Below are 25,870 nucleotides of genomic sequence, written 5' to 3' on the forward strand. Positions count from 1 at the left end.
GAGGGGCAGAAGCTGAAATAGAAACTTTTTCTTGGAAGAATGAGGGGACTGTGGGTGCCATCAGGCTACAGGAGCTGCCGGATACCTAGTGGGGTGATACAGGGGACTGTAGTTCAGTCTGGGAGGAGTATAGAAATGAAGGCAGCTTTCCTGGCATAGGAGAGGCTGGGGAGTCCCCAGGGAGAGGTCACTCTGTATCGGTAGAGTAACTGGGTGCAGGCCTTTGGGGGCAGGAGCAGAGGGTTGGTCCTAAAAAGGCATTTGGAATGGTGTGGCTGAAACCATTTTGTGGTACAAATGGGGAAAGTAGACTTTCCCAGATACACACAGCAGGATGGTGCCCGGGTCTAGACACAACCCAGCGGCCACTTGGAGCTCTCATAGAGGAGTCCTGTGCCCAGGCTGTGTGATGGAAGAGAGTGCATCCTCCACTAGATCCTTGGTGACTCCTGCCAAGCTTCAAAAACAGGGCCTTAGTTGAACCACTTATACTCAGGACACAGTGGCAGGGACCAGTGCCTGTCCTGTAGGGTTACAGCATGCCATCAGAGAGGGCAGCTAATGTGTTGTATAGCCAGGACCTTGTTCTCCAAGGTCTGGGTTTTTTTTTTTTTTTTTTTTTTTTTAATTCATGAGACACAGAGAGAGAGGGGGGCAGAGACCTAGGCAGAGGGAGAAGCAGGTTCCCAGCGAGGAGCTTATGCGGCACTTGATCCCAGGACCCGGGGATCACGACCTGAGCAGAAGGCAGACGCTCAACCACTGAGCCACCCAGGAGTCCCAAGGTCTGGGTCTTAGTCCCAGCAGAGCCTTCTGGAAGGACAGTCTCTCTTGCCTAAACTGAGAGCCATGCAGGTGTTTGAGGGATTTGGGTCATCTCTGGCTTCCTCCGCCCTTCCATCTGCCTCCCATCCCACCTGCCAGCCTATCAGCTTGTATTGAGGCAGACACCAGGGAGCAATGTGGATAAGCTGGGAACTTCTGAAATACCTTCAGAATGGATCATTTATATCTCCCACAACAGAAGGTCCTGTGCTTTTCACTCTTCACCAGGCAAGCTCCTGCCCATCCTATAAAACCCAGCTCAGAGGGACAGCAAATAACCATGTTCAAAGCCACAGGGGGAGTCACGTCACATTCCACAGAATCTTACAGACCATGATCTCTGACCACAATGCAATATAATTAGAAGTCAACAAGAAGAATATAAGCCTCCCATAGGCTGAGACACTAAAACCATAGTTGTAAATCATCCATGAGTTAAAGAGGAAATGACAATGAAATTTCGAAATATTTAGAACTGAAATGATAAGGAAAGCATAAGCAGTTTCCATTTCCTTTATGAAGTCACAGTCTCTGGGCCCACGTGCCAAGCATTTACCTTCTGTTGCCCGTCCAGCTACACTCTGCATCCTCCCTCCAGCCGTAGGGGAATGCCCACATCTATGGGCTGCACAGAGGTTCCTTTGTCCAGGGCTTCCGTGGGATTTGCCCCCCAGTCCTTGGCACCATGATTGCTCTGAGCTGGCTGTGCTTGGCAAGCGTAGGCTGCAGCTCCTGTCAGTAGCCCCCTCCTCATAGCCCCCACTTTCACCACCCTGTCCCAGCACCCCCTCAGTCAGGCTGACAGCTTCCGCCCAGGGTAGCTAGAAAAGGGCTGCTCTTGCTAGCCCTTGGTGATATGCCACCACTGTGGTCGCCCTGCACCCTGACTACACCTGTAAACGATGCTTTCTTTAAACTCTCCGCAAAAAAAAATAATAATAAAAATAAAAATAAAAAAATAAACTCTCCGCAGAGTGCCCAGTCTGAGTTTCCACGAACTTCCTGTGGATAAGCCCACTCTTTCGAAGCGCTGGCCAGCAGTCCAGAACAGTGTTCTCACCGCTGGATGACGGAGCTCCGACCTTGCGTTCTCCCTCTGTGCGTTGTCCCTACTGCTGACTTGTCAGCACCTGAGGTCAGTAGCTGGGCGTGCTTCATCACCTGATCTTCTGCCCTCAGCGCCCAGACAGGGTATTGATTAAGTCAGCAATATGATTGTCTTATAGGGGATTTGGGGCAGAGTGAAGATTCAGACATCAAGAAGAAAGAGAACTTTAGACTTTAGACCGTGACAAATATAGGTGCTTAACAGAAGATTGAATCCTCAGTTCTGAGCTGGGATTCTTAAGGATTCAGTCTGTTCTCAGGCCATCAAGCGAACAGAAGATCCAGACACAAGGGGAGCCGGGTGGGGCATCAGGGCCACGGTAGATGCCTACCTCCGGGGGGGGGGGGGGGGCGCTCGCCTCCCGCCCCCTCCGCCGGGACTGCGGGAGCCCATCTCGCTCCTCCCACCCTAGACGGCCTCCAGCCTTCCCTCCCACCCCCGGGCGGAGTCAGCCACCGGGTCTCCGGGCCTGGGGGCCACAGCACCTTGAGTACTGGTTTGGGACACCTGTCTGCCCTCAGGGGAGGAACCTAAGTTGGAAAGTAGAGAGAGAGCAGACCAGGTCTTAAAGGTTTGGCTTTGGTTGGAAGGAAGGAGGTAAAAAAGATCTTCCAAACTGGGCAGAGCTGGAACAAAGGCCTGGCGGGGGGAACGGGGTGACTTGGGGAGAGGGGTGAGGAGAGTCCGCGCAGCCTGGGTGGTCGGGAGGCGGAAGGGTCACCTGGCCTCCTTCAGGGCCTGTCCTTTCCGGGCTGGGTGAGGGACCCCGCCCGCGCGCCCCAGCGCAGGTGGGCATCGAGTGCGTCCTGGTGCCAGGCACCACGCCAGGAGCTGGGGGCTCGGGTGGAGGGCAGCCCCGATCCCTGGCTGAGCTCGGGGCCGGGGGCGGGGACCCACCGGCGGCCCCCGGTGCGCTCCACGCGGCGCGGCTCCGCGCCCACTTTACAGCCCGGGAAGCCGAGGCCGGAGCGCGGCGGGGTCGGCGGGGTCGGCGGGGTCGGGGGGGCCGGCGGCTCGGGGCCTCGTCCGCAGGGAAGCTGCCGGACGCCGCCGACTTCCCGGAAAGGCGGGCGCGCGAGCGCTGGGAGGGGTCCCCTTGCCCCGCCCCCCCGGGCCGCGGCGCCGCGGGGCGGGGGGGGGGGGCGGGGCCGGCGGCGCCGCGGGGGCGGAGGGGACCGCGGCCCCGCGGCCGAGAGAACCGGCCCGGCCCGAGGACCCGGAGGAGGCGGCGGCCCCGCGGCCGGAGGAGGAGCGAGCGGCCCCGGGGTGAGCGCCCGCGCCCCGTCGGCCCGGCCTCGCCGCCACGCTCAGAGCGGCCCCAAGGCGGGCGGGCGGGCGGCGGCGCGCGGTCGGGGTCCGAGCACGTCGGGGGGGCGGGGGGTGCAGGAGGGACGAGGGGTGCAGGGGGGCGGGGGGTGCAGGGGGCGGGGGGGCGGGGGGGCGGAGGCGTGACTCGGAGCGGAAGCGGGCCTGCGCCTCCGGGTCCTAGAGCCGCCGGCCGTCCGCTGGGCGAGTGGGGCGGGGGCCCGGCGCGGCCGGGGCGGGGGGGGGGGGGATCCCCACGTCCACCTTCCTCCTGGCTCTCGGCCCTCGGGGCGCCCGCACCCCCCGCGGGGACGCTGCGGCCTGGTTCCCAGGGGGGCCGGCCCGCGGAGTGGCAGGTGTGGCCCTGGAACGGGCCGGGCCGCCCGTGGTCCTGGCTTGGGAAGCGGGTTGCCCACCGAGGGAGTGAGGCATCCGGGGCACTTAGGGGCAAGAGCCGCCCGGAGTCCGGGCCCCGGCGCTAAGGGGCCCAAGTGGCCGTAGTTCAGGGAGAGAAGGAAAGCCAGTAAGGACACGGGAGTGGAAAGTGAAGAGACAAGTGGCATGCCACTTGTGTAGAGTCCCCCTTCCCCTTCCCCTTCCTGATGTCTAGCTCACTGGTCTGGACATTCAAGGTGCTGGGGGGGTGGGGTGGGGGAGGTTCAGCATGTTGGGGGAACAGGAATGGGGTGGGTCTAATTGATGGGAATCTTGCTTCCCCTCTCCCTCTGCTTCCCTCTTTCCCCCTTACCTCCTCCAGACCAGTGACCACCCAGCACAAGAAAATAGTCCTTTCCTCTTAGTGATGGGCTGAACCCACCTTCTCCCAGTTCCCAGTTCTGCCATTGGAGATCCCCTGCCAGTAACTTGCTTTGTGAACGGTGGCTGCTCAGAAAGAGGGCCTCAGTTTCCCCATCTGTGCAAGAAGTGGGTTGGTCAGTTGATTTCTCAGGGCTCTTACAACTCTGCAGTTCTTGATTCCAAGCTTTACTTAAAGCCTGAGCATCAACCATATGCCAGTCCCTGACCTGGGCTGGAGGGGAGGACAACAGTAGCCAAAAGAGCACCTTTCACCCAAAGAAAAAGACATCTGGGTTCAGTGGAGGGGGCTGTGGGAGGAGATGCCACTCAACCTGACCTTGCAGAGTCAGACAGAGAGACCAGTGTAAGAAAACACACAGAGGCAAGAGGGTGGGGACAGGCTGGGGGATCAAGTAGCAGCCCCCTGTAGTTGGTGGAGGGAAGTGGGCAGGGAAGATAGGCTGAGGTGATCCAGGTGGGGGTCTGTTGGTAAGTGTCAGTAGAGGGTGCTGTGCAAAGTAGGACAACCAGGACCCCCCCTCTCGCAGTGGGAGTGATTTTGGAAGCATTCAACCCAAGCAGAATTTGGAATACAGGTGCCATGTGAAGTGTGGAGATCTGTTCTGGAGTCAGGGAACTCAGCGTCCACACTAGGGACTTCTTTGGGTAGAAGTCGAGGATCAAGGAATGGATGACATGACTTTCTACATCTTTGAGGGATTTTTTTCAAGAGTACAAGATCCTGCTAGGCGACCTGCCCCTACTTGCCAAACACCTGTCATTCACTTAACCATCCCCATCCTGGCCTGCTTGTTGTGAGTACAAGGAAGAATTCTTGTTCCAGACTCTTCTACCAGCCTGGCTTGTTGCCTGACATGTCACCTTCCTCCAACTATCACCTTGTTCCTGTCCTTCTCCCCCCCGCCGCCCCACCATCCTCCCTGAGCATTATTAGAGACTCTAGAAAGTTCAGTGCTCCAGTGCTCCAGTGTCAGCTCTGAGGTTAAGGCAAGGCTTCGTGGCTGTATTCAGCCTCAGTCTAGGGCTAGAGTCAGGACTCAGATGATCAGGGTCAAGGCCAGGTCAGAGGTCAGCTTGGAACCACAGCTCAGTGTTTCGCCTACACTCAGCCTTAGCCCTAAATTCTGGTCTCAGCAGGTACCTGGGGCCACCTTTCCCAAGGGCTCACACACCCATAGGGCAGGTGAGATGACTACCACGTGAGTCCCAGAAACCTGGCCTCTATCTATGGGCCAGACTCATGCCTGTTAACAGTGGTCACCAGCCATGGTGGAGGTGAAACTAGAATCCAGGACTCCTGCTTCCAAGCCTGGGGCTCTGACTGTTGTTCCAAAGTCTGCTCTGACTCTGAGATGCCTCCATTTAAGAGGCAAAGCAAATTTGTCTGAATTCTAATAGGCCCAGCTGGGTAGATCTCATTGTATTTTTCCCACCTCCTGGTGCCAGGCACGTAGTAGGTACTCAGAACATGTACCATCAGGTGCAGGAGGAGAGGCCAGTGGTTTGTTCTGGTTTGGGGCTGGAGGAGGCTGGCTTGGTGGGGAAGGATCTCTAGCCACTGTCAGAGGAAGTGGCACCTATCTGGACCTGCCACCTCCCCCTCTCCTCCAGCGCCTGCAGCCCCACTCAGAGGCCACCCAGCTGGCCATATCAGGGCCCTTTCCTCTTTTGGGGTAATAAAAGGAAAGTACATTTTTGGTAGAAAAGTCCCTCCTGCTCCCTGGGAATCCCCGGTGGCCGGATGGACTACGGGATATCCCATAGGAAGCTGAAGGCGGAGCCTTGCCACTGCCCCGACCCCCAGCACAATGCAGCCAGGCTCTCCCACGCTGCACCAGCTGGCCCATGGGGTGCCCCTGAGGTCATTTCATCCAGGCCCCTGCCTCTTGGTGGGCCTGCAGGAAGCTCCCGCCACCTCTCTAATGGTCAACAAGAAGACAGATGAGCACCTGTTTGGAGCCCAGGCCCAGATCTCTGTGAGATGCAGTGAGAGGGGAAAGGAAACAAAATGAGATGGGAGGGATCCCTGGGTGGCGCAGCGGTTTAGCGCCTGCCTTTGGCCCAGGGCGCGATCCTGGAGACCCGGGATCGAATCCCACATCGGGCTCCCGGTGCATGGAGCCTGCTTCTCCCTCTGCCTATGTCTCTGCCTCTCTCTCTCTCTGTGTGACTACCATAAATAAATAAAAAAAAAAAATTAAAAAAAAAAAATGAGATGGGAGGGCTGTGTCCGCTTGGCAGAGGGAGGCAGGGGGCGCCTGGAGGCAGGGCAGGGGCCTGGCGCTAGGGGGTCCGGAGGATCTAGACTCCGGGCAAAGGCCGCAGAGGCTGGCCCAAAGCTGAGGGTGCGAGGGAAGTGATGTGTTGGGCAGTCAAAGCCGTTTGGTGAGGACCTGACCACCACGCTCTCTCTGTGCCCTTGGCCCTGGCAGGGCATCCACAGGTCCTGCCCCTGGACACCTGGCCCTCGGCCCAGCCGGGCCATGGCGCTGTGCCTGAAGCAGGTGTTCGCCAAGGACAAGACGTTCCGGCCTCGGAAGCGCTTCGAGCCAGGCACACAGCGCTTTGAGCTATATAAGAAGGCGCAGGCCTCGCTCAAGTCGGGCCTGGACCTGCGCAGCGTGGTGAGGCTGCCGCCGGGGGAGAGCATCGACGACTGGATCGCGGTGCACGTGGTGGACTTCTTCAATCGCATCAATCTCATCTACGGCACGATGGCCGAGCGCTGCAGCGAAACCAGCTGCCCAGTCATGGCCGGGGGGCCCCGCTACGAGTACCGCTGGCAGGACGAGCGCCAGTACCGGCGGCCCGCCAAGCTGTCGGCACCGCGCTACATGGCCCTGCTCATGGACTGGATCGAGGGCCTCATCAACGACGAGGACGTCTTTCCCACTCGCGTTGGTGAGTGCCACCTGGCCAGCCGGGGAGGGAGGGAGCCACCAGAACCCATTCCACAGATGACACATTTAGTTTAACATAGTGATTCTGTAAGGGGTTGGGGTTGGGGTTGGAGGGGGGGCATGGGTTTCATCCCCATTTTGTAGAAGAGGAAACTGAGGCTCGGAGGGTAAGTGTCTGCTCAAGATCAGGCATCTTGAGCTGGGACTGCCTGCCTCTCAACTTGGGATTCTTCTTATCTGAAGCTTAAATGTGCCTCCAGGAGCCACCCTGGCAAGACCACTATGATTCTTGGAACCTTCTTGAAGAGATGCCTCTAGGTCCTCCTAGCCTGTCACCTTTCCTGGGTTGACTGACTTGCAGCCCCCTGTTACCTCTGACTCGGCTCCAGGAAAGGGAAGGGGGTGGGGATTGGGAGGGCCAGATTGTATCTCAACCTCAGAGGGTTCTGAGGGCAGAATTTTTCCTTGTCAGGCCCAAGCCGTGGGGCCTTCTCTTATCTCAGCTGGGCAGTCCAGCGAGGGTGGCAAGAGATGATGAGTAAAGCACACTGGCTTCCCCACCCAAGGGCAGCAAGAGGGGGCGTGGGCCCAGGCGCTGAGCATGACACTGTATTCATCATGGCATCCCTACCCCCACCCCTACACCCCTCCCCCTTCCCCGCCCAGCCTCCTCTTCCTCCGGGTTAAGGCTATGGGAATCAGAGACGGGTGGGGCAGAGTGGGCAAGCCTAGAGGGGAGAAGTCTGAATACTGAGAGAGGCTGGGCAATGACTCACAATTCAGTGCTCACAGCCCCTCCCCATCTAGGGGTCTGCCATTTCCTGCACTATCATGCCCAGCAGTGGACACCTGCATTTCCCTGAGGCCAACAGAGGGACAGTGCATTGAATCAGAGATTCGGAACTGCAGTGTGGGTCTGTTGGGGTCCAGGGCCGCAAGTCTAGATGAGCAGGACAAGTCTGAGGAGCCTGGGCTGGGCGTGGAAGGGCTCACAGAGAGGCAGGGCTCAGCCCTATCTGAGAGCCGTGAGGACCCATATGGAGCAGGGTGCACCAGTGTGGGCCTGTGTCTGGGCTCTTACTACCTTCTAGTCTTAACCTCCAGGCCTGGGAGACCCCAGGTGTCTGCCTTAATCCTGGGGATGGCTCTGCCACAGCAGAGAGGAAGGCATAGTCACCAAGATCTCTACCCTGAGCGCGGGGCACTGTGCAGAAACTATGCCTTTTTCACAGATGCTGGAGCTTCCCTTGGGCAGGAGCTGTGGTGTTATCTCTGCGGGTTGCTGCAGTGCAGGGCCAACAGCATTTGAATTGGCCTCCAGTCTGTACTAATTAATAGCATGGCCTTGGGCAAGTGGCGTTGCCATCATACACTTCTACTTTATCATCATATCTGGAAGGGCTATCCCATATCATATGAGGCAAAAGATGCAGAGGATCCAGCATAGAGCCCGGCTCAAACTTGGAAGGTTCTTTGTGTTACTGTGTAGTTGAAGGGATGAGAGGGACCTGAACTAGTTCTCGAGGAGATTGTAATTCTCAGGATTAGGGATCTGGGGCCTGCTGTGTGAGTGTATGAAGAGGAAGGAGTTGGGATGGGGCTGGAGGAAGAGGCTGGGGTCAGATCATGGAAAGGCTTTGGGCAGCCACCATGCTGTAAAGTTAGAACTTAATCCTGAAGACCTGTGTTTTTTAAAATGGACTGTAGATGTTGATAAACTCACCTTAGAACTATATCCAAGATGTCATGGGGCAGCACCTGCAGATGCACATATTTCTGCAGAGAATTTGGGCAAAACTTCCATCAAAGTTGAAGAAGGGTTGGTCAGTGACCCCAACATGGTTGCAGAGTCCTGCTCTGGGTGATGGGAAAATGTGGGAGATGATTTGTATTTCAGCAGGGGAGGAGAGGCATAGTGAGATCTGTGCTTTGTTTAAAAGGGAAGCAAGGAGGGGTGCCTGGGTGGCTCACTCAGTTAGATGGTTGCCTTTGGCTCAGGTCATGATCTCAGGGTCTTGGGATCAAAGCCCACATTAGGCTCCCTGTTCAGCAGGGAGTCCGCTTCTCCCTCTCCCTCTGCTGTTCCCCCTGCTTGTTCTCTCTCTCTCTCGTAAATAAGTAAATAAAATCTTTAAACAAACAAAAGAGGGAAGTGGGAAGAAAGCAGACCTTGGTCTCCCTGTCTGCTGCGGGGCAGTGGCCATCCTGGGTGAAGGCTGCCTGTGGCGGGGAGGGCAGGGTTGGGCAGCGTTTCACCGCCAGGATGCTGATCCCCTCACTGCTGCCCATCCTCGCCCCCTAGGAGTTCCCTTCCCCAAGAACTTCCAGCAGGTCTGCACCAAGATCCTGACCCGCCTCTTCCGGGTCTTTGTCCATGTCTACATCCACCACTTCGACAGCATCCTCGGCATGGGGGCCGAAGCACACGTCAACACCTGCTACAAGCACTTCTACTACTTCATCCGCGAGTTCAGCCTGGTGGACCAGCGGGAGCTGGAACCACTGGTGAGGCCAGGCCCCTGCTGCCCTCCCCTCCTGGGGCTGACCTCAGGGCTTCCGGATCCGAAGGCTGACTACTTGCAGAAAATCCAATACCCAAATGGCTAAATTAGGGGAAGGCAATTCATTTAACAGTGGATTCTTTAATAGAGAATTCATTCAAGTCTCAGTTTAGAGACTCAGATCTACAGCTTGGAGTTGGGGTGGGCAGGGGGCTGGGTGGGAAGACGCCAGGTTTAGGCAGAGCAACAGCCAGACCCTGTGGTTTGGGAAGGGGCTGCCTGGTAGGCTGAGCTCTGAGTGACCCCTTGCTACCTTATGTCTCTGCAGAGGGAGATGACAGAGCGTATCTGTCACTGAGCCCAAGCCTGGAGTCGCTGCCTGTCAGATGGACCATCTGAACACAGAGTCACTGGGAGGGGACCCTCAGGAGTCTGGTGGTAGAGGACCCTGAAGTCCCTGGGACCCCTCCACACACACAGAGCCCCTGGACTTGTGGTTCTCTGGCATCTGCCCACATGCCCCCTGACCGCTTATGGATGGAGAAGGGGAGAGAGAAAGGTGGGCAAACAGAAGGAAAGAAGGAGCTACATCTCCACGTGATGTCCAAGGGTGCGATAGGCTAGGGTTCTGCTTCAGGACTTACCCCTTCCGTGGTGGTTCCCACGCCTATGTGGGGAATGTGGATGTGGCTGAGTTAGCAAGAAACATACAAGAGCGGAAGCAAGGTGTGTGTGAATAAGTGCAGATGACTCTCTGTGAGTGTGTGATTCTCACTGTGGGGTGTGTGTGTAAGAGCTGGCTGCTGTACCCTCCCTGGCACATAGTAGGCCCTCCCTATGTGTTAGGTCAGTGGTTGAATGAAAGGAAGGAAGTAGGGATTGGGACCACCAGACCATGACCACTGTAGGAGTGACGACAGGTCAGTGCCCCCACTCAGTGTGTCTGACCACTTGTGTAAGTGCACAAAATATGATGTAGATGTAGCTCTGTATTTGAACTTTCAGGCTACCATCTTCCATAAGCATGAGTTCTGGGGAGCAAAGGAACATAAGAAGGGAGTCTTGCCCTGAGCACCTAAATCCTTGGCCCCCCACAGACAGAGATTCTGATTTGCTCACCCGGAGATGCCCAGGAGCTGTCATTTCACTCATCCTTCTGCCTCCAGGAAAGTTTGATTATAGACAGCCTCCTGAGCGCTGGGGACTATCCCTTATGTCCACATAGGTCCTCTGGTCCCTAAAGTGGGAATCATACACTCCAGTCTAGCTCCCAGAATCTATAGACTTGGCTCTCAGGATCTGAAGCCCAGCACAAGATAATCCTCCAACCCAAGGAGCTAGTGAACTTGAATTCAGAAACCCCAGAGAATTGTCTCCCATCCCAGGGCAGTGAAGACGTATTGCTAGTGAATGGACTCTTCCAAGCTTGGAAAGCCCCCATTGTGCAAGGACCTGCCTCCTGCCCAGCCATCCCCGAGACATTCCAGCTGGTTGGATAGCTGTCCACAGAGAACCTGGGATGTTCGTTCGACACTTCATTACCCCACACTGCCACGTCCAGCCCTGTGCCCAGACCCACAGGTGGGGAAACTGAGGCAGGGGATGGAGAGCCAGGATGGAGAGCCAGAAAGGGCCTGAGGATCCCTGAGGATGATTCAGTCTTAGAGATAAATCTGTGTACATAGGAGGAAGCCGAAGCTCACACAGCAAGGCTTTTGTGGAGCTGGAGTAGAAACCAGGAGTCCTGACTCCCACCCCAGAGCATGTGGATTGCTGCATAGGGATATGAGCTGCATGGGGAAAAAGGGTTTGACAGCCCCTCCCTAGGGCACAACTGTTCCTGCCTTGAGCAAGGATTTCTCATGAATGCCACAGTGCCCCGCAGCCCCTTGGGTCTTCTGGAGCTGTATGCTGAGCCAAGCCTCCAAAATTATGCCCCTCTCCGTGGCCCTGCAGCTGGCTGATCTCTGAAGAAGCAGATGGGGCTCCTGGGGCCTGCCAGCTGGACCCGGGACCGCTGCCTCTGGAGAAGTTCCCAAGGGAAACACTGACCCAGCAGCTTTGCCAGAGGCTCTGGGGTGTGGTGGGGTCCAGGGGTCAGAGATTCCCTCAGGTTCCCTGTGGTTCTAGGCTGCGGCCAGTGCTCACTGGGGAGGGGGTGGGAGACGGGAAATCTATTTTTGTGAAACAGAGGGAAGAGTTTATTATTGTTATTTTTGGTTAAATAAAGGAGGCAAACTAAAGCGACATTGGTGGGAAGCTGTGGTCTGGGTGCCACATGGCTCCTTGGCAAGCTATGGAGGGAACTGGGCCAGAATGGAGAAGGGAGGGCTTTTTGTCCTGAGATCCCAGGCCATGTGGAGGGCTGACTGGTGTGGTTATGTCTGGTCTAGCTCTCCAGGGTGGAGACACCAAAGTTTTCCCAGGGCTCTGGGAATTCTGGACCAAGAATTTCTGGCCTAGTCTAGGACCCCCAGAGTAAGGAGGGCTGGCCCTTGCCTTCGGGAATTCAGTGTCTTGGGAGTCTTGTTTCAGTTCAGGTTCTCTGGCATGGCTATGCTCACCTCACCCTTTTAGTCCGGGTGGTTTATTGGAGCTAATGGGCCAAGGCACAGAGCAAAAATACAGTCCTAACCCTAATCATAGAAAAGGAAGCCCTTCTCAAGAAAAGGCTGTTTGTTGGCTGCTGGCTAGAGCTCAGAGTGGGGGTGGCAAGACATGGGGCTGACCTCTGAGCTTATTCCTCAGGAGACAGTTGAGCCTGTAGCTAAGGACTTGCTGTCATTCCACTGTCCCTTACCTACCAGCTGCCCAGACGAGTCAGCAAAGGGCCACCTAGAGCTCTTTCCTCTCCCTGTGAAGGAGACAGCCCGGCTCTGTTCAGTGGCCCTCCTGGGAGGCAGAGGCCTGGAGTCCAGTCCCAGCCCGGTCCCTGAGGTATGATGGTGGGCCTCTTTCCCCTCTAGACCTTGATTTCCCAGTCTGTTTCATGACCAGGTGTGGGACTGGTCAGTAAGACTGACTTATCTCTGAGCTCCTTTATTACTCACAGTCTGTGGATCATTCACAATCATAAGAGTAATAGCTAATACTAAGTGCCGGGCACAGTTCTAAATGCATGACATGTAATAGCTTACCAAAACAAGTCTGTCTTTGGCTAGCTGCCTGGCTCCCTTCCTGGTGCCCAGTATCCCTGCTTTCACTGCTGTACCATCTGGAAGGCCCTCCACTCTGCTGCTCCTTCTTTGGGCTCACCAGAGGAGGCCCAGCCCAGCATTCTAAAACGTGCCTCTGCTTGCACACCTCCTGTGACAGGTCACCCACTACCTCCTCAATGACTGGACAGCTCAGACTCAAAGTTCAGTGTCTGGGCTCGTAATTCTTTTGGAAAACACCATGGCAGAGAAGGTAAATTTATCTCAGGACTGTGTGGCCATGGCCCGCATTTATCATGGGAATGTCTGAATACATCAGGAAGACATCACAAAACTGCTTTGAGGACCTCCGAGAGGGATGCTCAGAGAAGACTGGACAGAGGTAGGGGAAAAGGAGGATGCAGACCAGAGAGCTGGTGCCTCAGCAAGCCAGAGGAAAGCAGGGAGCATTTCCCCCACCACACAGGGTGGGACTCAGCAGAAGAGGGTCTTGTGAGAGGCAATGTGTTAGGGGTAGAGGGGCAGCTTGGTTGGGCAGCCACTGCAGAAGGCTTTGTTTTCCTGACTGTTCAAGATCCATAAAAATATTTAGAGCAAGGAATGAGGAGGAACCAAGGCACTCTCCCCATTTTGGGTCAGAGGCACGAGACGTTGGCCCTGGTGAACGCCGTAGCTTCTTCTGTGATGTTTCCTGCTGCCATGCCCTCTCTCCCACCCCTGGGAGCTGTTTGTAGTGCGTAGGGAAGGGAGCCACAGTGTGGCTGGAGGTCCACTTGACTAGGGAGCTCTCCTGGAGCCCTTCCTTCTCAGAGCCCTTCAGAGCCTTCACCTAGTATTAACTGAACTTGGTCACCATGAACATAGAGACATAGCAATTTTGAAAAACTGGACTGAAACAAAGGCCTGAGAGATCAGGACCAGCTGGCTAGTGAGATATTCAGGGAAGAGAGAGAGGAACAGGCCGGCATGGCCACTGAGGACATGAAGCTTGAGGAGCCTAGAAAGTGATGGGTGGGAGAGGTCAGGATATACAGGGGCCTTCAGGCTGGACTGCGGGATTCTGTGACTCAACACAGAAGCTTGGGAGAAGGCTCCCTGTCCAGCCTTCACTCAGACTGAGAAATGTAGCAAATCCCTGATTGTTCTCTCCTGTTGCAAACCTCCTTCCATCATGCAGATGCAAAGACTGGGCCCAGAAGGGGAAAGGAACAAACCTTTATCAGGATGGTGGGATGGAAGTCTCAAGAGGCTTTTAACTAGCAGTGCTGACCACCCCCACACGACAGTCCTGAGACAGGGAAGGGAGATTTTACTTCCATTTCAATAAGGAGGAAACACACTCAAGAGTCAGGACCTGAATTAAACCCAAGTCAGCACTCGCATTCCCTCATTACACTTGCAGCCTGGGGAGGGCTGGGGGCTGGTTGAAATAGTAATGTGAATGCAGTTAAAATATTAATTTTCTCCAAGATATGAACTTTTAAGTGTTTTATTTTGAACTACTGGGGGTAACGCTCTACTCAAGGAAACCCTTTACAGTGAAATGCTAGGTACACAAACGTCTGAAAGTTTCTTTTTTTTTTTAAGACTTTATTTATTCTTTTTTTTTTAATTTTTTTTTATTTATTTATGATAGAGAGAGAGAGAGAGAGAGAGGCAGAGACACAGGCAGAGGGAGAAGCAGGCTCCATGTACCGGGAGCCCGACGTGGGATTCGATCCCGGGTCTCCAGGATCGCGCCCCGGGCCAAAGGCAGGCGCCAAACCGCTGCGCCACCCAGGGATCCCGAGACTTTATTTATTCATGAGACACAGAGAGAGGCAGAGACACAGGCAGAGGGAGAAGCAGGCTCCACGCAGGGAGCCTGATGCGGGACTCGATCCAGGATCACGCCCTGGGCTGAAGGCGGCGCTAAACCGCTGAGCCACCCGGGCTGCCCCAAACGTCTGAAAATTTACAGAATTAGCCCTCGTTTTAGGGAAGACTGGCAGCATTTCCCCACGTGCAAAAGGCACTTTAAAAATCCCATCCTAGCTCAGGAAGCTCCTGCCGCTGCTAGGCCGCCTCCCGCCTGGCGCTTCCCCGACTTCCCGACCTTCACTTTGAAAACGCAACCAGCTCGGAGCCCGCCCGACTCAGCCAGCCCACCCCGCCCCGGCGACCTCCCCCGCCCCGGCGACCTCCCCCGCCCCGGCGACCTCCCCCGCCCCGGCGACCTCCCCGCCCGGCTCCCGCGCGTCTCCCCAGTTTACTTGGCCCGCCCCGCCCCGCCCCGCCCCGCCCCGCCCCGCCCCGCCCCGGGGCGTAGCCACCAGGGCGCACGCGCGGCCCCGCCCCCTCCGGCCGGGCCCGCCCCTCGGCTCTAGTACCGCCTCTTCCGCGTTCTCGGAGCGACCTGCAGGTGGGTGCGCGCGACCCGTGCCGCCGCTGAGGTAAAGGCGACGTGGCGAGGTATCCCTCCTAGCGACCCGGGGCGGGGAGGGGGGTGCTGTGAACGAGTCGGTGTGCCCGGGACGGGGCGGGTCAGGGCCTTCGGAGCGGCCCGCGGTCACGATCCGATGGTGCTGCGGAGGGACGGCCGACGGGAGGGCCTCCTGAGGGCTCTCGTCAGGGACCGGGTCTGTGACCTGCGGGGTTGCGTCTGCGGCAAAGCTCAGGACGCGGCGCGTGTCGCCGGCCCGGGCGCAGCCGGTGTCTGGGGTTAGGATGAGTCTGCGACAGGTGCCCGGGTCGGAGCTCAGTCACTGGCCCACCTGAAACTCCGTCCCCACCAGGCTGTTTGGCTCAGAATCCCAACAGCGCGAATCGATTTTCACGTGCGGAGTTTATCATCCGTGTGCGCGACCTTGTCTTAAAGTCAGCTGTGGTCATCTGAGCGCCCTGCCCATGTGGGGGGCGCTGGACAGTGAGAGGAGGCCAGGCGTGTTCTCTTCTTTTTTTTTTTTTTTTAAGATTTAATTAATTAATTAACTTATTCATGAGAGACACAGAGAGAGGCAGACACAGGCAGAGGGAGAAGCAGGCTCCACGCGGGGAGCCCGACGCAGGACTCGATCCAGGATCACGCCCGGGCAGAAGGTGGCGAGGCCTGTTCTCTTCTTAGGGAGTCTCCTGAACACCTGTCAGATGGTCAGTGGCAGGTCAAAGCCCAGCGCAGGTGACATGAATGAAATGTTGGACGTGCTTGACGTTGGGCTCCGTAGTCCTAGGTTCCTTTTTTTTTTTTTTATAAATTTATTTTTTATTGGTGTTCAGTTTGCCAACATATAGAATAACACCCAGTGCTCATCCCGTCAAGTGCCCACCTCAGTGCGGGTCACCCAGTCACCCCCACCCCCGCCCACCTCCCCTTCAACCACCCCTACTTCGTGTCTCCCCCCTGCCACTTCCTAGCCGTGTGTCCTTGAGTCACTTCCCCTCTCAGAGCTTTGGCTTGTCTTGTATAAAAGGGGTGTCGTAAGGTCGTTGTGAAGGTTGACGAGGATGACGTGTGTCACCTAGTATGGCACCTATTCTAGCAATAGGTCATTTGGGATGGGAGCACTTCAGAGAGGCCCTTGGGGAAGAATTGAGCTGACCCGAGTCTTGAAGCGCCTGTGGACTTTGTAGGTGGAACTGACCATGCAGAATGGGATGGGAAGAGGACTAGTGCGTTTTGACCGTGGCTCATGTGCCAAGCACCTCACTGGACCATTGATGTATATTGTTGCACCAGTGACACTAGTCGCACTAGCAAAAGAGTGAGGCTGGAAGTGTTGTAAAAAGAAGACCCAGGGTTGGGTTCTCATATGGAGCTGAACCAGCTGGAGACTTTGGTGTCCCCTTCCCCAGTTTCTCCCACTTGCATGCTTCCTTTTCTGTGATCCCAGAATTAATTGGGTTCTTGACTTTTGAGAAGCCTGTTACTCTCGTGCTGTAGCTGATTTTGATGGTTAGAGGGGCTGGCAAGTGAGCACCTCTTAAACTTAGATTGCGTGAGGCTGGACATTGGCAGAGAGAGGCTCTGTGAACTGTTGGATTCCAGCACATGCTTAGGAAGTGTGTATGGTCTCCTGTTATGTCGTCCCCTAGCAATCTAGTCATTTGGTTCCTTTTGCATCCTTTTCCTGGGTGCCCATGTGATCTTCCTCAGACAATGTTCTCATCATGTTATGTCTCTGCTCAGAAACCTTGGCAGGCTTCCTTGCCTACTATATAGAGTCTGGAATCCTCAGCCACAGAGACAAGCCCCCGTAATCCGTTCTCAGACTTCTCTCCTGCCTTATTTCCCTTTGTTCTCCCAAACCTGCACCCTGTGCCTCAGTCAAAATAAACTAGTTTTTGTTCCTTAACCCCCCATCCGTGTTCCTTTGCTTGTACTCTCTTCGTGGCATTCCCTCCTCCTTCTCTCATCTTTCAAGATCAATGTCTCATATGACCTTCTCAGTGAAGCTTCTCTGATCCCCTTGACTGAATTAGTTGCCCTCCTTCCCATTTTCTATAGCAGGGGCTGACCTTCAAATTTAGCTCTGATTACTGTCTACCTTGGGGTATGTCTCCCCATGTGTACTCATGTCTGTTTCATGCCTCCTCTTCCTGGCACATAGTAGGCCTTTGCAGTGTTTGTGGTTGAATGAGTCATTAACATTTTTTATGTACTCGCTTTGGTCTTTGTTTTATGAGCTTTCAGATTCAGAGTGGCCCTTTGCGTTTTTTCCTTGTCTTTGTGCCTAAGGAGAGCCCTGGTTTAGATTGATGATGCTCTGACTACAGGCATCAAAGGCAAGAAAGTGCAGGAATTCTGTACAAGGTAAGATTATTCATTGCTGAACAGTAACTGTTCACATGCCTTTGCTGTGAGTTTTGTTGGAAGGTGGTGCTCTGTTCAAGGACCTGAGCTGGGATCCCTGGATGGCTCAGCGGTTTGGCGCCTGCCTTTGGCCCAGGGTGCAATCCTGGAGTCCCGGGGTTGAGTCCGCATCGGGCTCCTGGCGTGGGGCCTGCTTCTCCCTCTGCCTCTCTCTCTCTCTCTCTCTCTCTCTCTGTCTCTCTGTCTATCATGAATAGATAAATAAATAAATCTTTAAAAAAAAAAAAAAGGACCTGAGCTGAGTGTGATACAGTTCATGCAGGGGAAAACTCACAGGTGGTTTATTAATCTGGTGTCCTGCCTTTGGGCTTGGCATTGGCCCTGGTCCTTTCCACTGGGAACCAGCAACTACAAATTCACAGTTTTCCTTGCCAACAGCTTCAGCGTGTGGAACAGAAGGCTCTTTGATTATCATAGAAAAATGCACATTGTTGATGATAGAAGGAGCTTGGGAACCATCTGGTTCTACTTCTGATTTTACAGATGGGGAGAAGACCCAAGAGGGGAAGGACCTGATTAAGACTGCACAAGGAATCAGTCAGTGGTGGAGATAGTGCTAAAAGTGAGATAGTACTAAAAGCGAAAGTCCTGACTTTCTTTCCAGTCCACTATCTTTTAAATATAGTATTTAACATTTATTGAGCACTTACTAGAAAAGAGATACTGTTTTCATGCTTTAGATGTAACACCTTATATGTAGCTACGTTATATATTGACTCCAGAGTTGGACTGGGTAGATTTGAGTCCTGGCTCTATCACTTGATGGCTGTGTGACTGGGGCACACAGTCTATAAACAGACTTGGAAACTGAGGCAGACAGAAATCATTCAGATCTACTTTCTGATTCCACTGCTCTGATTTTTAATATGATGGAAATGACAGTCATCTCCTTACCAGGGGAGTGGAACAGTTTTCTAAAGAGCTTGCTCCCAAGTCATGTTCTCTCTATGAGTGAGAGATTTCCTCCTGGCCATGTCCCCCTGTAACCTGGGGAAATGTCTTGAGAGGAACCCGGAATGTGTTGAAGGAATGAATGAAAAAATGAAGCAAGCCAATGAGTATTAGTTTATCATGTTTATCAAGTCAGGTAGTAAGTGCAGTTTTAGAATAAACTCAGTCCAGGATCTTTCTGTAAAAGTACCCAATCAAGGGTGGCATGATTCAATTCAATAAACACATATATTTGTGCTCTTGCTATACACAAAACTCTGGTATTGAGAAATACACACAGAGGAAAGCAACACATTTCCCGCCCTCCTATAAGTAATTATCTTCTCAGAGCCTTCTCCCTCCAGTGCAGTTGGGAAGACAGAGAAGCACATAAATAACTGAAATCAGACTGGCTGTGGTAAATGTAGTAAGGAATGTAAACAAAGTGGGAGTTTGGGAAAAGGAGAAATCAATCCCGGCACAACCAAAGGGGGTCTAGAGAAGGATTCCTGAAAGTGGACATTTGTGCTGGGCTTTGGAAAAAAGTTCATTCCTATGAGAAGCTGCAGTTTGAGCAGTGGTCTAGAAGTGGAGATGAACAGGTGTGTGTGTGTGTGTGTGTGTGTGTGTGTGTGTGTGTGTGTGTAGGAGAGGATTGGACTTCGTAAGGAGAGTTAATTATCTGAAGTGGTAGATTGTGGCCAAAATGTAGAGGAGAGTTGGGAGGAAAAACATTAACATTTATTGAGGGTCTGCTCTGCATTGTGACTTGCAATATGTTAGATGCTTTACACACTATAATTTAATTAATCCTCACAATCCTACAACATGGTTATATTTATCGCCAACTTAAAGATGAAGAAGACAGACCTTAGAAAGATTAAAGTGTCCAAGGACAGGTAGCAAGTAAGTGACAGAGCTTGGTCCAAACTTAAGAGTGTTGGATTTCAAAGACCTATGTTCTTTCCATTATGCTGCAAGGCTCCTAATACCATGACTTGGGCTTGTTTACTCGGGCTGCATAATGGAGGCCAGCCTGGAGCAAAGAAGGTCCCAGAAGGAGAATATCAATGAGGAGCTGTTGGAATAATCCAGTTCAGGCTTAAACTGTGAACCACTAGCCTAATATGGAAGTTACCTGGTCCAGATCTGCTTGATTAGTTTAATGTGTGAGCATTTTTGGCAGCTGCTGTAGCACCATCAACCAAGTGCGTTGCCATCCTTTGCTAGTAGAATCTCAGAATCAGTTTACAGAGGCTGCTGGCAACCTTATGTTTCACATTCAGTTCTAATGTGAGATTAGCAGTTCGTTACAGAAGTGTCTGGGGAGGAAACCCATTTGGCGGATATCATTCCTTCATTTTCTTACCCTCATATTCAACAAGAATCTATAATGGAAGAAAGAGATCCACACTCAGAGTCACTAGGCTGCTACATTCAAGTCCTGGTTCTGTTCATTATCATCTATGAGCCCTTGATCTCAGCTTCTTTCTCTGCAATATTGGATCTGTGTTGCTTTCCTCTTCCTGGCTTGGGGTAGTATAAAGAAGTGGCCAGGAATATGCACCTGGATTCTGAGAGATTAGGCTTTAAATTCCAACCTCTTATTCTTCTTCTGGATTGATAGTAGTTAGGTTATATATAGACTCCAGAGTTAGACTGGCTTAGATTTGAGTCCTGGCTCTGTCACTTGCTAGCTGTATGACTGGGGCAAGTTATTTAACCTTCCTAGGTCTCAGTTTCTTCATCTGTAAAATGGGGATACAAATACTACCTACTGCATAGCGTTGTTACAAGGATTGAGATAACATGTCAAACACTTAACACAAGGCCTAGCACAGAGTAGGTGCTTGATGAATGTTAGCTTTAGTAGTAATCATATTAACCATGATTATTAATGCTATTGTTTTTATAGAAGGTATATTTATTTGGTTGATTTTCCCTACTTTCTTACTCTGACATCTATTTTTCTTGCCTTCCATTGCTTCATCAGGAAACTTTGAAATAATACATTGTTCTATCACAGAGCTGCAAAGTATAACATGACAGAAAGTGCCTGCAGGAAAAGGGTCAGTCGAAAGTCAGTGGCTCATTATAAAATCTTACCTGACTTGTGTTTTCGCCTACCTATCTCCACAGTAAACAGGAACAGAGCAGCATATTTATTCCCTTTTGCACAGCCTTCAACAAAAGTGCTAAGTAAGACCCCTCCAATGCACTTGCCGAAAAGTACAATAACAGTATCTCTGGAAAAGTGGTACCTAATTTGGTTCTTCTTTCTCTCCAGCTTAAACCCCTCTGACCTTAACTTAAGTCATTTCTTCTTATTCCATTTTCCATGAATGTGGAAAATTTTCTTCTGATTATGAAGGCAGGATGAGATCAAGATTTTCTCAAGAGAACCTTTTGTGTACTTAAAGCCAGAATCCAGTTAGGCCTCCTCTTCTCTTCTCCAGGCTAAGCAGTCTTGGTTTCTTTTACCTCACTCTTAAAACCTATTTTCCGTTGCTTGGATCACATTGGTCATGCTTCTTTTCTTTCTTTTTGGTTTTTCTACTTCTTGGCAGTGACCCAGACTGCTTTGTCTGCTAATAAGAGTCCAGCTAAAACAGTTTAAGAGAAGAATAACTTCAGGTGTTTTCATTCATTTATTAACATTTATTGGGTGTTTGTCCCATGCTGGGCCCTTTGCTAGATGTAAGGTATCCAGAGAGAAATCAGACATAGTCTTTATTCCCAGCCCACAGTCCAAAGGAGGTGTACAATCACATGTTACGTAAGTGTGAAGAGCTGGAAATTGTTGAGGGCAGTAAGTAGAAACAGATCATCCATTTTACCTGAACTATAGGTCAGGATTTCTGCAGAGGAGAGGTAGGACATAATGCAGGAGGGGCAAGGTTGAGGAGGCCCTGAGTGACAGCCCAGGAGTTGGGTTATTCCAGTGGTGGTGGACACCCATTAGAAGTGTTGGAGCAAGGAGATGACAGGCTCAAACTGGCTTTTCAGACCAAGGACAGAGATACTATAAGCTTTAGTCTTCTCTGTCCTTCAGGGATGTTTTCATATTACTTGAAAGTAATATGATGGATTCCTTGTTTTTATACAGGCTTTTTGCTCTAAAACTTCTATAGAAAAAGAAGTTCAATAGTTCTTGAACTCTGGAAAAATTTCATTCTGTATACAGGCAGGAAGTTCAGAAGAAATGAGAGGGAATTGGGTGCCCAGCCTATATAAGACCCAGTGACAGGCTGCTATATGTAGATGTGTTCTGGCCACATTCATCCTTTCCCAGCCCTGTCCCAGGAAAAGGTCCAGGAAGGAAGAGAGGGCTCCAGGGCTCATTGGGGTATTTAGTAAGCAATGCTGAGAAGATTCAAGCAGAGTGAGAGTCAGAAATTCTTTCTGAGGAGGATAAGGGGCCCAGAGGAATTTGAAATGATGGCAGAAGGAATCAGGGCCAACCAGGCACTTAGAATCCTAGGTCATGAATCTGAAAACCTCCCAATTCTATCTCTCTGCCTTTGTACTTTATTATCAGCTTATTCCTTCTGGCTGCCTTGTTGTGGTTTACAGAGTACTTTTGAGGGCCACAGATGATCTGGGGAAGCCATATCTCAAGCTAGAGTCATAATTGCTATTTATTGAGTGTCTACTCTGTGCTAGCAATTGTGCCATGAACTTAAAATACATAAGCTCATTTAATTCTTACAACCTGCAGTGTAGGTGTTCTTGCCCCCATTTTATAGATGATGACAGTGAAGCAGAGACGTTAAGTATTGTGGCCAAGGCCACTTCATTAGTAAATAGGAAAGCCAGAGTTAAATCTAGGCCCCCATGGCTTAGAAGCCCATGCACTTTCTACTTCCCCAGCCCTTGAGTAGTTCCAAACAGCAGAATAACACAAAATCCATAAAGGGGAATTCTGTTTTTAAGTTTTTTTTTTTTTAATTATTTATGATAGTCACACACAGAGAGGGCAGAGACACAGGCAGAGGAAGAAGCAGGCTCCATGCACTGGGAGCCCGACGTGGGATTCGATCCCAGGTCTCCAGGATCACGCCCTGGGCCAAAGGCAGGCGCTAAACCACTGCGCCACCCAGGGATCCCGAATTCTGTTTTTATTATAGGCCTGCTAGAGATGGAAGTGAACAGAGATGCATTCGTGTCCGTATGTGAGCTGGGGGGAGGGGAGGAATGAAGTTAGTGAGGAGGAGAAATAAGCAGGGTTGCAAACTATGGCCTATATGCCATATCTGGCTTACCACCTGTTTTGTATGGACTGCAAGTGAAAAATACTTCTTATATTTCTAAATGGTCAGGGGAAAAATTCAAGAGATTATTTGTGACAGGAAAATTATATAAAATCCAAATTCCAGGGGCACCTGGTAGCTCAGTTGGTTAAGCACCCAACTCTTGGTTTCAGCTTAGGTCATGATCTCAGAGTCTTGAGGTCAAGCCCCACATCAGGCTTCATGCTTAGCAGGGAGTCTGCTTGGGATTCTCTCCCTCTGCCCTTCCACTCATGTGCTCGCTCGCGCTCTCTCTCTCCCCCCTCCCCCTCCCTCCCTCTCAAATAAATAAAATAAAAGGGTGCCTGGGTGGCCCAGTCGGTTAAGCATCCAACTCTTGGCTTCAGCTCAGGTCATGATCTTGGCGTCCTGAGATTGAGTCCCACATCAGGCTGCATGCTCAGCAGGGAGTCTGCTTGAGATTCTCTCCCTCTCCCCCATCCCAACTCATGTGCATACTCTTTCTCCCTCAAATAAATAAAATAAAGGGACACCTGGGTGGCTCAGTCATACATCCAACTCTTGATTTTGGCTCAGGTCATGATCTCAGGGTTGTGGGATCAAAGGCAAAATTAAGTAGTCACGACAGAGGTCATGTGACATGGCCTAAAATATTTATTATCAGGCTTTTTGTAGGAAAGAAATTGGCCAACTCCTACCGCAGGCAACAAGAAGGAACCTGGAATAGACAAAAGGCAAAGAGTTAAAGTGCAGAGGTGTCCAAGGTTGTCCCTGGAGATGTGGCCACAAGGAGAGGGAGTGTAACCTGAGCTTCTTTGGGCCCTGGAAACAGTTTCATGGGGCCACAGAGAGTTGTTGGAGAATAAGAAGCACAGTAGGAAAGATAATTGTATGTGCTAACATTCTCTGTTGGACAATAAAGAAATATTTTATGGATGAAGTAATTTAGTCAGATCTTTACTAGAGCCCTTTTTGAGCCAGATATTAGGTTAGATATTAGAAATAAAAAGATGAAAAAGATCCATCCCTGCCTTTGAGGAGTTTATGGCCTACTGGGCAAGCCACATCTATATGTGAATCGCCAGCTCTGTAACATGCCGTGGATGAGATGAAATGCTGGATGAGGTAGAAAAGAGCTAGGGACTGCTGTAATCTGTGGGGCCACTTTCAGTAATTCGTGAGAGGCCCTGAAGATGAATAGGTGTTATTCTCAAGAAGCAACATGCCGGGCTGAGGGACAGCTTGATCGTGTGCATGTTTGGAATGACAAGGTTAGAGGAGAAAGAGACTGTGGAAATGATTTAGATGATCTGTGGCTAGGCAGCTGGCAGGGCAATAGAATTCAATAGAGAAGAAGGGAAGGGATGAAGGATAGGGGTTGGACAAGTTGAGTTTAGGATACATGATTTGAGGTTATGGTGAAACATATCTGGCTTCTAGTTGGAAAACCATTTTAGAAATGTTAGCACAAGGGCCCAGAACTTAGATTTAAAAAAAAAAAGATTTTATTAATTCATTTGAGAGAGATAGAAAGAGCAGGAGCAGGAGGAAGGGACAGAGGGAGAGGACAAGCGGGGAGCCTGACGCAGGGCTCCATCCCAGGACTCCAAGATCATGACCTGGCCTGAGCCAAAGTGAGACGCTTAACTCATTGAGTCACCCAGGCACCCTAGAATTCAGATTTAAACTGCATGTTCAGAGCGTTTCCACTGGAGAAAGGGGAAGCAGGTACTCATTTGACATATGGTAGCTAGTCTCAAGATTGAAAATTGCAGCGGACATATAGAAAATGAAGTCATCACATGGTAAGCTAGCGATAATTATGCATTGTTCATGTTTATACTGCCTGCTACTCTTAGCATTTTCTTTATCTTTCTGTCTCTGTGGCCTCCTGTCTGCGAGACTGGGACCTAGGCACCAAGAGATGGAGTCAGAGTTCATTCATCTCTAAAAATGTGGATGCCAGAGAGGTGTCAGCTTTTACCTTCTGCAGAACACACCTCAGTGAACAGAGCTGTCCAGATCTGTCCTCCAGGTCCAGGTCTGCAATCCCACAGTGGAAACAGAATCTGAAAACTTTTACTCAGACCCTCATTAAATCTTCACATGCTTAGTGTTGGCATTTTCAAATGATCAAATGCCTTATTTTAAAGACAGGAAATCTGTGAGGGCCTTGTGTATATCTACTTACCAGTGTGATGTATAGGTTTGAGGGACACATAGGGTGATCTTTATCTTCTCTGATCATTTTAAAGAAGTCAGATTTTTATATCTTTTCTTTTTCTGCTCTTTAAGGATTTTCATGCCAGATGAAGCAAAAGCCAGCGGGGAAGTGAAGAATGCCTGCTACCTCCAGAGACTATTGAAACACTTCCTTTAGCTGGAAGACGGCAGCCCTCTGGCAGGAGCATTACTTCATTATTTCATTTCAGTTTACAGAGGATTTAGTTCTCAGAAGCTGGGCAAGGTAAGGCTGGATACACATTTTGCTTAACCTTTTAGATTGCTTTGGGTTGGATGTGGGTGGGAGATTTTGGTGTTCAGTGGGCAGCTAGGATTAGCTGGGCTGCCTGGCATGCCTAAGACAGTCACTTAGTAGGGATGAGCACATTTCTACCAGAATACAATAGCAGAGAAGGTCATAAGGAAAACCGTGTAGTAAGTAAAACATACTTACTTACTTTTAATTATAAAAGTAAAACAACTGTGCCATAAATAACAATATCAAATACAAGGTATCAAAAGTATAATTCTGTACCCACCCAACTTCCATCACCCAGAGTAACCATTGTTAATAATAGCTTGAGATGTATCTTTCTAGTTTTTTCTTTTATTAACTTGTAGTATTTGTGACATACATGATGCTATTGTGAAGTGTTCTTGAATGCCTGAGGCTCCATCCTGCCTGGCAGGTTAGAAAAAATGCCTTAGTTGTAGATTGAGTCAGATGAAGGTTGGGCAAGGATGGTTTGAGCCTGATCTGTGAGCTTTTATAGTCCTTTGTAGCTGTGTATCACCCTTTTTCCTCTGAAGTTTCCCAGTGACACACCGTCTTCCCTTTGCCCCATTCCCAACTAGTTCCCCTTCCTGAATTCTCCCCTTCTTTGATGGTACCTCTGCTCTGTGGTTACGTGACTTTAGTTCAGAAACATATATCGAAGTCCCCCTCTGTGCTGGCTCCTTGCTGGGTAGGGGGGACACCCAGAGAAAATAGGCCCCCTCTCTTCC

The 25,870-nt window shown here is 51.6% G+C and overlaps 2 protein-coding genes across 7 annotated transcripts in view; both read left to right on the forward strand.

Annotated features, from left to right (window-relative positions):
• The first annotated feature begins 1,893 nt into the window (after window positions 1-1,893).
• On the forward strand, window positions 1,894-11,705 carry MOB3C (MOB kinase activator 3C). 6 transcript variants are annotated; one of them, XM_025420206.3, is made up of 4 exons: window positions 1,894-1,960; window positions 6,490-6,958; window positions 9,260-9,462; window positions 9,787-11,705. In XM_025420206.3, the coding sequence occupies exons 2-4, from the start codon at window positions 6,541-6,543 to the stop codon at window positions 9,814-9,816; spliced, it is 651 nt and encodes a 216-aa protein (XP_025275991.2). In that variant the 5' UTR covers window positions 1,894-1,960; window positions 6,490-6,540; the 3' UTR covers window positions 9,817-11,705. The 6 variants fall into 6 exon arrangements, with proteins under 6 accessions (XP_025275991.2, XP_025275993.1, XP_035555123.1 ...); XM_025420208.3 differs by lacking the exon at window positions 1,894-1,960 and adding an exon at window positions 2,365-2,530; XM_035699230.2 differs by lacking the exon at window positions 1,894-1,960 and adding an exon at window positions 2,377-2,504.
• A 3,221-nt stretch (window positions 11,706-14,926) lies between these two features.
• The window catches only part of MKNK1 (MAPK interacting serine/threonine kinase 1), a 41,235-nt gene continuing 30,291 nt past the window's right edge, over window positions 14,927-25,870 (forward strand). The window contains 2 exon segments of the mRNA XM_035699108.2: window positions 14,927-15,045; window positions 24,938-25,109. The gene's annotated coding sequence lies outside the window, so the exon portion shown is untranslated.

The sequence above is a fragment of the Canis lupus genome, chromosome 15 (assembly GCF_003254725.2).
Source record: "Canis lupus dingo isolate Sandy chromosome 15, ASM325472v2, whole genome shotgun sequence".
NCBI classification, from domain to species: domain Eukaryota; kingdom Metazoa; phylum Chordata; class Mammalia; order Carnivora; family Canidae; genus Canis; species Canis lupus.